At 43.0% G+C, this 9,244-nt stretch overlaps 1 protein-coding gene across 1 annotated transcript; it reads right to left on the reverse strand.

Moving 5' to 3' along the window:
• Positions 1 to 1,344: 1,344 nt before the first annotated feature.
• Positions 1,345 to 8,365, reverse strand: LOC144681570 (ankyrin repeat and SOCS box protein 11-like). The gene is made up of 5 exons (XM_078543268.1): positions 8,217 to 8,365; positions 6,399 to 6,589; positions 4,904 to 5,097; positions 3,724 to 3,852; positions 1,345 to 2,148 (listed from the first exon to the last, which is right to left on the reverse strand). Exons 2-5 carry the CDS (start codon positions 6,577 to 6,579, stop codon positions 1,909 to 1,911), a joined length of 744 nt encoding a protein of 247 aa, XP_078399394.1. The 5' UTR covers positions 6,580 to 6,589; positions 8,217 to 8,365; the 3' UTR covers positions 1,345 to 1,908.
• Between the last annotated feature and the right edge of the window lie 879 nt (positions 8,366 to 9,244).

A 9,244-nucleotide genomic window follows, 5' to 3' on the forward strand; every position in this document is an offset into this window, starting at 1 on the left:
TGTTATACGTCAAGTGCAGTTGCATGATACCACTGGCTAACTTACTGTGAAGAGGGAGCTAAGTAGGTCTCTCCTGTTGGTACACAGCCTCTGCATCACCAGGACCCCCTGTAGTGCCTCCTCATGGCAACACAAGGCAATTAGGCACCCTCAGGCGCTAGGAGGAATTGCATGGGATCTCAGAGAAACTTTGGCCCCCAGAGATGTGATATACAAGCCCACCAGCGTGTGGACAAGCCCCAGTGTCCATCAGCTATAGGTCAAATAGTATCCATTGCCTTGTAGGTCTGGCTCAGGAGAAGTATAGGCACTGGAGTGAAGTCCTTTATGTGGCTGGTGGTTCCGTTTCAGCAAGCACTCCCTGGCAAGTCCTGCAACCAAGTCGGCTCCAGACACAGAGGAGTCCATGAGGTTGAGAGGGAGATGCAGATATTGGGCAAGTCCATGTCTCCTAATCCTGCCCAGGCTGTGCATCCAAAGGACAAATGGATAGAACGCTTCACCCTTAAAAAAACATGGAGAGGACACTTCACCCTTAGCATGAGGGACCCAACACAGGAGATTGAAGTTTATGGGTTATAAGCCCAACTCGATTGGCGAAAGGAAAGGGTGCTTCGGGTTGCCTCCAATATTGGGAAGGATCATTGCATTCTATTGGTCAGTCACCACCAGCTTAAGCTGGGCAGACCCCAGCCAATAAGGTACTGACCCGTTAATATCTACCTTCCTCCCAGGGTGCACGAGAATTAGGCACCTTTCCTGAGAAACAGGCAGCCAATAGGTACCGAGGAAACAACTGAATGCCTGGCTTGGAAGCTGGAAAGACAGGAGTGTGTGTCCTGGCATGCATGAGGACTTGCAGTCAGCAGACAATGTACGTAAGATGGCAGTGATTGACTGTGAGCTACACAGGTTCAACGGCGACGCTATGCAAGGAGGTAGCCCATGCCAAGAGACCAAAGCTCCGATTCAAGGATGCCATCAAAGGGACATGAAAGCCCTCAACATCAATCACAGCAAATGAGGAAATCTAGCTGACCATCAATGAAATGGGACACAGGCTGTTGCAGGAGTTTGCCACCACTACAATGTGTGGTTTCTAAAGCTCCAAAGCAAACGCCAGGCCTGCAAACAAGGCCTCAGCAGAGATCATCCCCGTACCACAGGCATGGGACAACTTCATGTGTGGCAATTGTGTCAGTCTTTGACGTTCCAGAATTGACTGGTTCAGCTGTCGAAAGAAGTGCAGCAGATGATCTCATCTGGCCTCACCCAAGTCCTGAGGCTGCATACCCCACCATCTGTCACATATGGAAGGATGCCAACCAACCAAACTTTTTTATTCAAACTTTTAATATAGGTAAAACAGCACGTTCACCCAATTTTATAATTCAACATAACCGTCAGTTGCATTCATGAGGGAACCTTTGTTACATTATTAGTTTGACAATGGGAAGACTGACATACTCCTTGCTGAAACTGCATGATGTTACAATATGAATGGATCAATTAACAAACAGCCTTATCATTACTGACAGGAAGTACCTTACTGTTCTGAGTCTCATTCCATTTATTGAAATTCTGTGATGATGGTCATTCTGAGTTCCAGGGTTTACTCCTGTTGCAGGCTCCCCGAAGTGATCATTAAGTCTGAAAAAGACTGTTTGGTGTCCATTTTTTGGCTTGAAACAGTTAAGAAATTGTTTAAATTTATGTATAAATACTTAAAAAAAATTAAATTCCAGCAAATAAAAGACACTGCATCCTTCTCAGCAGCATTTGAACACAGAACTCAGACTGATGGGCTCTGAACAACAGTGACAGAATAACAGGCACTTCGAATGTCATGGAATCTGGCACTGATATTACTGAAAACTAATATTGGGGTTGAAAAAGAGGTCAACATGGTTATATGGAACCAACTTCTGATACAGAATCGTTCAATATCAGGTCCTCAAACATAAGGTAATTTTTCAGTGACTGTGGGATGCCGATTGTCCTGATGGCATGCAGCCTCCGATTGCCAACCAACTCACGGATTTTCAGTCGGCAGGTTTGCTTCAATGATAGTGGGTTCTTCTGATACCCATCTATCCAGGATAGGAAGGTGGTCTTGGAAGCCAACTGCTTAGGGGCCTCTCCGGTGTTCTGAAATAATAACACACTTCAAAGTGTCACTGGTCTCAAGCCGTAGCTCAGTGGATGCAAACTTTCACAACTTAAACTGTCTGCTCGTGGCTATGCTAAACAAAAGGAACAATTCAATATCATCAGAAAATTAATTTTGAAGCTGTAATGACAAACATTTAAGCGTAGTATCCCAATTTTTTACTTGCATTTTCTTTGAATTTGCTAAATTCTGCTTGAAGACAAAAGAAGATATTTTCCTTTTAATAAAAGATATACCTTAACTACCTGCATATCGCTTTTATCTGAAGGTAGGCTATCCTCCAATTGAAGGCACATACCTTTTGCCCCCACATCCCCTATCCCCCCCAACAACCCCCCACAGCAAACAAACCTCATCTTAACGAGAAGCAGGCATCTCACTTGTTTAAACTCTCACTTCTGTTTTCTGGGACAATTTTGAGTTCAAATGTTTCCTTCTGTTGAAACTGATTGAAGTGGACCTCGTGCCAAAGAAGGATTAAATAAATCGTGGCTAGCACCCATTTTACTGTCTGGATGACTTGAGAAATTGTTTTATTTATAAATTTAAAAATTATTTGAAGTAGGATGTTCTGCCAAAAAATGAAGGCCAAGGTACCATGTGTCCCCATGACCATAAAGATGGGGAAAGTTGCCAGCTCTTAAGCCACTGCCAATGGCATTTTTGGTTGACAGGTTATCTTTCCTGGTCCCTCTGCATACCATAGTTGAATTCAGAAACTCAATACAACAGGTCTTGAACCTGTGCTCACATTACTGAGCTACCATCCATTATATTTTTACAGTTATTTGTCATACTTGTTATTCGAAGTACTTGCAGCAAACGTTTTGAGCCTTTCAGATAATAACCGACATCACCAAAATGAATTATCTCGTCATTATCTCACTTCTTGTTGTGCAACCTCATGGCTGCAAATTGGCAGCCATGTCTCTTACTTTACTTGGTGACCACACTTCAAAGGTACTTAATTGGCTGTAAGGTGCTTTGGGACGTCCTGAGGTTGTGAAAGGCGCTATACAAATGCAAGTTTTTTTATTTCTTTCCATCACCATTGAGGCACAGCACTAAACTGGATCCATGATAAGTGGATGGCAGAAATGGGAAAAGGAGGAAAGGTAATTCTACCTCTGCCTTTCCTACTCATCCTGCACAGAGCCATATTGCCACAGCTTGCATCTAGACATCTAGGCTGCTTTTTTTTTCTTCTCAGAGTCCCAGGCACAGGTCTGCAGGGGAAGAAAAGGCAAACAACTCAACCGTGCACCAGTTTCTATGTAAATTTAGGAAAATTAGAATCAATTATTATTCTCGCCCTGAGCTGTGCCATATGTTACTTATTAGGCAAACCATATGACTGTAACTAATTCCATGATCATCCCATATATGTTAAATTGTTTATTGAATTAGCTTTGAACTCACTGGAAATAAAAAGCAGATGCGCAAAGCTGACCGCTGGCCAATTATCACCTGTTTTACAGTATCGCGCAAAGTCAAGATCTATCCCACGGTGTCTGATGTTGCTGATGCACCAGTGCTTCCATTTTCCACCATACCTTGTTCCTGTAAGTGATTTTTGCTCCGGAAAGGACAAGCAGTCGCAAACAGTCAAGTTGTCCACTGCAGGCAGCCAAGTACATGGGAGTCACACCCCAGTTGTCAGGAAGATCTACATCTGCTCCATTCTGAAACGGAAGAGGAGGTGGGGAGGAATAAAAATGGTTCTAAACCTATAAATACAATGGATTTTCCTTAAGATCTTTTACAAGTCTCTGGCAGGATGAAAAATTACAGCTTGTTTAGTGAAAAGGAGGGAGCTTCTTCTGCAATGGACTTAATTATTTTCTGTTTGTTGAGACATTTTATTATTTTTTTCCTTTTCTTTTGATGCCCTTGGATTGACCCCCACTGAAAATCTGGTCAGGTAACATGTTCCCAAGCTTTCGGCATTGCTCTGTTGTCACCAGTTGCAAAGGGTAGCAGGAGAGCCCATTGTGTTTACTTCCTTTCTCATAGGGAAGTGAGTATCTGCTCTTTCGAACCACGGGGAGCATTACAGCACCAACTCGTGTCTTACTGCTGTGTTTTGGTCCCATGAAAAATTCAGGCCAAATTTTTAAAATGTACTTCACGGAATCTGAAAACAGGCAGTACCACTTTCTCAGACTACGGCCTGAATTTTACCCTCAGGGTGCGCCCTAAGTCGGCACGGCCGGGAGCAGACGTAAAACCCACTCCCGGCCGAGATCGCGCTGTGAATGCGATCTTACGCTGGCTGGCCAATGAATGGCCAGCGAGCGTGAAATGCGCCCGGAGAAAAGCTCAGCACAGCCTTTGAGGGGGGGAAGAGGGCAGGTGCCCACGTCACCGTGGGTGCTGGTGAGCTGCCTCAAGGCAAACAGCTGCCTCAGGGAGCTGCAGACTGCCAAAAAATAAAATCAAGCACAAAAATGCTGAAAAAAAATGTCTATGCAGCACAATCAAGCACCTGACAGCATACAGTCCCCAGATATTTATTTTAATTTTAAATCCGAATGGAGATTTCATCCCGCCCTTGGATGAGATTGGAGCAAAACTGTAAAGCCCACCTGGCAGATTGGCCCTTCCAGCGACAATACCACTACTCCATCTGGCCTATGTTCTGATGTTCCAAAGTTCCAGCCTTAGTTTGCTGGTTATCCCATATGGTTCCGGATCAACAAAGAATTGTGTTCCGTGCCATGCCACAGCACTAACCTGTATGAGCAGCAGGGCACAATCAGGAAACAGACCAATTACAGCATGGAGTGGAGTTGCCCCATGTTTACACTGGCTGTTAGCGTCGGCACCATGTTCCAGCAGTAACTCGATGCAAGCTCGCTGCCCTTTGTATGCAGCCCAGTAGAGGGGGCTCTTGCCATAGTAATCCTTCTGATTAACCTGATCCTCATCTGAAATGATATAAGATCATCAAGAAATAACTCTGAGTCCTGAAGAGATATTACAAAACATAAGGTGTGTTTAATTACGTTTCACAGTCATTCCTCATATTACAGACATGCATCACATTATTAGAAGCTTTTTAGACTGTACCATTGCACAGGGTGAGCACTACAAGGGTACCATGTTCTCTACTCTGTACCAATGTTTTGGTTTAGCACTTAGAACCAAATAATTAATACTCTCTTTATTTTGTTGTGAAACTCCAACATTTACGTTGGGAGTTCTTTGCATTCTTTCAAAGCCAAGTTGTGTACTGAAAATTAAACACAAATGTTACCATACAGTAAATAAAAGAATCAGGGTCAGATTCCAAGGGTGAAAGAACAGATTTCTGCTGTGCCATATTATCTCCACCACACAGAGGAGACCTTAATCTTTTCTCTCTGAACTAAATGTTGTGGATGAATCAGAACTGTCTCCAATTTAATACTGGCAACACCAGCATTAATATGTTCAGCTCCTGTTAAAATTCCACAGCCTTTCTCTTAACTTCACTCCTCTCCCCAGCTTTCCACTTAGGCTGAAGTCAATGGTGCACAACTTCAATGTCCTATTCAAGTTCATTTCAAAGCCCATATTCTACACATTGCGTAGATACCACTGTCCTTCACTCTACTGCTGCTGAAACCCTTACAACACTCCTGTGACCTCGGGACATGATTTCACCATTGCTCCTCGACACCCTCCCAAACTCCAACTTTTCCAAAACTCTGCACCCCCATGTCTGTGCCATACTGACTGCCACTTGCCCATTTTCCTTATTGTGTCCAACTTCTATTGGCCCCCCTGGAATTAGAAATCATAGTCCCTCATTTACAAATTCCTCCATGGCCTTGGCTCACCATAACCTTTGCAACCTTCTCAAGCCCAAAGTCCCAGCCCACATGCTCCATTCGTCCAGTGATTGGCTCCTGTTTATCTTCTTTCCTGCTTCACCCACTCTAATCATTGGCAGTGACCACATCCTTACTCTCTGGAATCCCCTTCCTACAACCTTGCCACCTCTCCTCACTTGTAAAAATCTCATCAGTTTGACCCCATGTCTTTAGTCACCCCCTGTTCTTCTTCCACTGTTTTACCTTCTTTTCTTCTCTGTAAAGCACCTCGGGATGTTCATTTAATTAAAGATGCTACGTAAATGCAATTAGGGAATTGTTTCAGATCAGAACTGCTTCCAAAGGTGAAAGGATAACATTACAGCATTACAGCCATGGATAATGGGATACTTGATACTTAAGGCCTATTGTACCTGCATTGAGAAGCAATGCCTGCAGTTTCTCAAAGTTCCCTCGACTTGCCTCGCAGTGTAGATCAGTCCATTTATAGTTGTAGTTGGGTGCTGTATGGTACTGTCTCTCCTGCTGTGGTCCTGTCTGGAAGCGAGTGCTTTTCAGTTCAGTCCCAGACATGGAGCTAATATAAAATCCCATTATGGTGCTTCTGTAAGGGAGAAATAAACTAAGAACTAAGCATTCTATATTGTGAGCATCATAATGGTACTCTGCAGTATCACCCAATACTTCTAACAAGACACACACTGACCATTTTCATAATTGAAAAAAAATGACACATAAGTTTCTACCAATGGCCTAGTGAGTAAATGTAGTACCTAACATTGTACTAAACTACAGAACCTGGAATCAAAAAATTTTCAAACATAGAATGAGGCCATTTAACCTATTATATCTGGGCTGCATTACTGCAAGAGTTATCTACTTAATCTGATCCCCTTACATTTTCCCAGTACCCTTTGAAATGTTTCTTTTTTTTTAAAAAATAGCTATCCATTTTTCTTTTAAAAACTACTATGGCTTCTATTTCCAAATCTATTTCTGGTAAGGCATTCCATGTCCTAATACACTTCTGCATAAAAATATTTCTCCTCACCAAAAGGCCTAAATCTGTGTTGAGTTTGGTAATAGTATTGGGGAGCCATAATTTGTGTCCATTTCACTTGGCACATGGCTGCCAATAGAGCCTAACCTAGAACTAAGGAAACCCCTGGCCTGGAATGCTTATTCACCACATCGATGCCCCTCTGATTCAGGGGACCATATTTAAGGAAAACTCAAGTCAAGACCCCATGTCAATTAGACACAAAGGCAAACCCAGCATATATATATTTTCAATGTTAGTTCATGGGATGTGGGCATTGCTGGCTGGGCCAGCATTTATTGCCCATCCCTAATTGCCCTTGAGAAGGGGGTAGTGAACTGGCTTCTTGAACCGCTGCAGTCCATGTGTTGTAGGTACACCCACAGTGCAGTTAGGAAGGGAGTTCCAGTATTTTGACCCAGTGACAGTGAAGAAACGGCAATATAGTTCCAAGTCAGGATGGTGTGTGGCTTGGAGGGGAACTTGCAGGTGGTGGTGTTCCCATCTATCTGCTGTCCTTGTCCTTCTAGGTGGTAGAGGTCATGGGTTTGGAAGGTGCTATAGAAGGAGCCTTGGTGAGTTGCTCAGGGTCATCAGGCTTCTGATATAATTCCCCACCCCAATTTATGTTGAGAGTGCACAGGAAAGCTCTCGGACTTTGATGACCCCAACACCAGAATTTTCCAGCCCCCACTGTGGCAGGTTCCCCTGTGGCAGGGCCGCGAGCCATTGAAATCTCCACTCAAAACTTAAGGGGCTGTAAAATTCTGGCCTAAGTGTTATTCCTATTTGTTTATATTCCCATTTTACATAGAAAATAACATATTGTCTGACAAACTGGATAAGGTGACTAGCTCCTTGACTTCTGTGAACATTAATCTGCAGCCAGCCACTAAGAGAGGCACATAAAAGTAAGACTGAATCACCTTCCTTTCTATGAGAAAGCACCTCTGCACTGTTTTGGTCAGACAAAAGGAAGGACACTGATTAATTTTAAAACTCATCAAGCCTCTAAATGCGAATGGATCAGTAATCGGCAGTTGTTCTTGAGCTGAAATGGTCACTTTGCAACTGACTTGGATCTGAAATGTAATATGCAATGGGTTATGGGCATTGATCCCAATTCCTGCATAACCAGATAATAAGCATTGAGCAGTAACTGTCATATATACAATGATTCAAAAAGACCTACCAGCAGTCCTTCATTCCTGCCCTCAGAGCAGTGCCTTTCAAGTGGATGCTGTTGGTCATGGAGGTACAGTCAGACTTTTGGCCTGCCATGGAATACTGCTTCAGCATCCTGGGCAAGTGAAGATTTAAAATGGCCCAGCGCCCAAACCTCTGGAAAAGGTTACAAATGATAATTCAGTAAATTTATTTAAAAGGCTTGAAGCAAGTGCTCTTAAAAACGTTCACTACACCAACTGAATGGCCAGTTATGAAACACCTGCGACAGCCAAAAGATAAAAAAAAAGTACAGTTGCAAAACAAAATCTTCGGACATTGAAGATGTGAATGTTGAAATGTTTCCATTCACAAGTTGAAAATATAATAGAAAGCTTTCTTTTAAAAAGTGAAAATGCATTTTTCTCCCAGCTTTCGCTGTCATTCTTTCTCTTCCCTTGTCTCCTGAAGGTGGCGACTCTTTGCTATCTTTGTATGTGCTGGTCACTATGAGATACATATGAATAATAACCACTTGAATAAGATAAGCCTAAGCAGCAAGTGACATGAGGGTATTTGACTGTTGTGACATTGTGACGAACAAGCTCAATCAGGTCCTGATTGTCATGGTTATATATTTCCAGGGATCACTAGATAACCAGGAGTAGGAATGGTGAGGTTCCTCTTTCAACCTCAGAGAGGCTGAAACTAAGTGAAGGGCTCCTACTGCAACACTACTGGGTACCAACCAGTACAAACTGGCAATGAAACCTCATCTGCACAGCATAGCTAATCATAGCCAGCTAAGCTAGGGCAGGCAGCTGAAGAATGACTTAAAACATTTTATTTTGAAAAATAATGCTTACAAGTAATTTATCTGGATTGCCCAATAAGTTAACCTATGAGTTACGGCTAACTATAAGGAATTTGGTAATCAGTGTGCACTGCCTGTGCTTCCAGTGACCTTCCTGGGGGTACATCTCCACCTTCATTACTGCCATACAGGAGCTGGTTTACATCAGGACCTTTTCAATAAAGTCAAGTGCTGTTTTTATT

This window comes from Cetorhinus maximus, chromosome 6, assembly GCF_964194155.1.
Source record: "Cetorhinus maximus chromosome 6, sCetMax3.hap1.1, whole genome shotgun sequence".
NCBI classification, from domain to species: domain Eukaryota; kingdom Metazoa; phylum Chordata; class Chondrichthyes; order Lamniformes; family Cetorhinidae; genus Cetorhinus; species Cetorhinus maximus.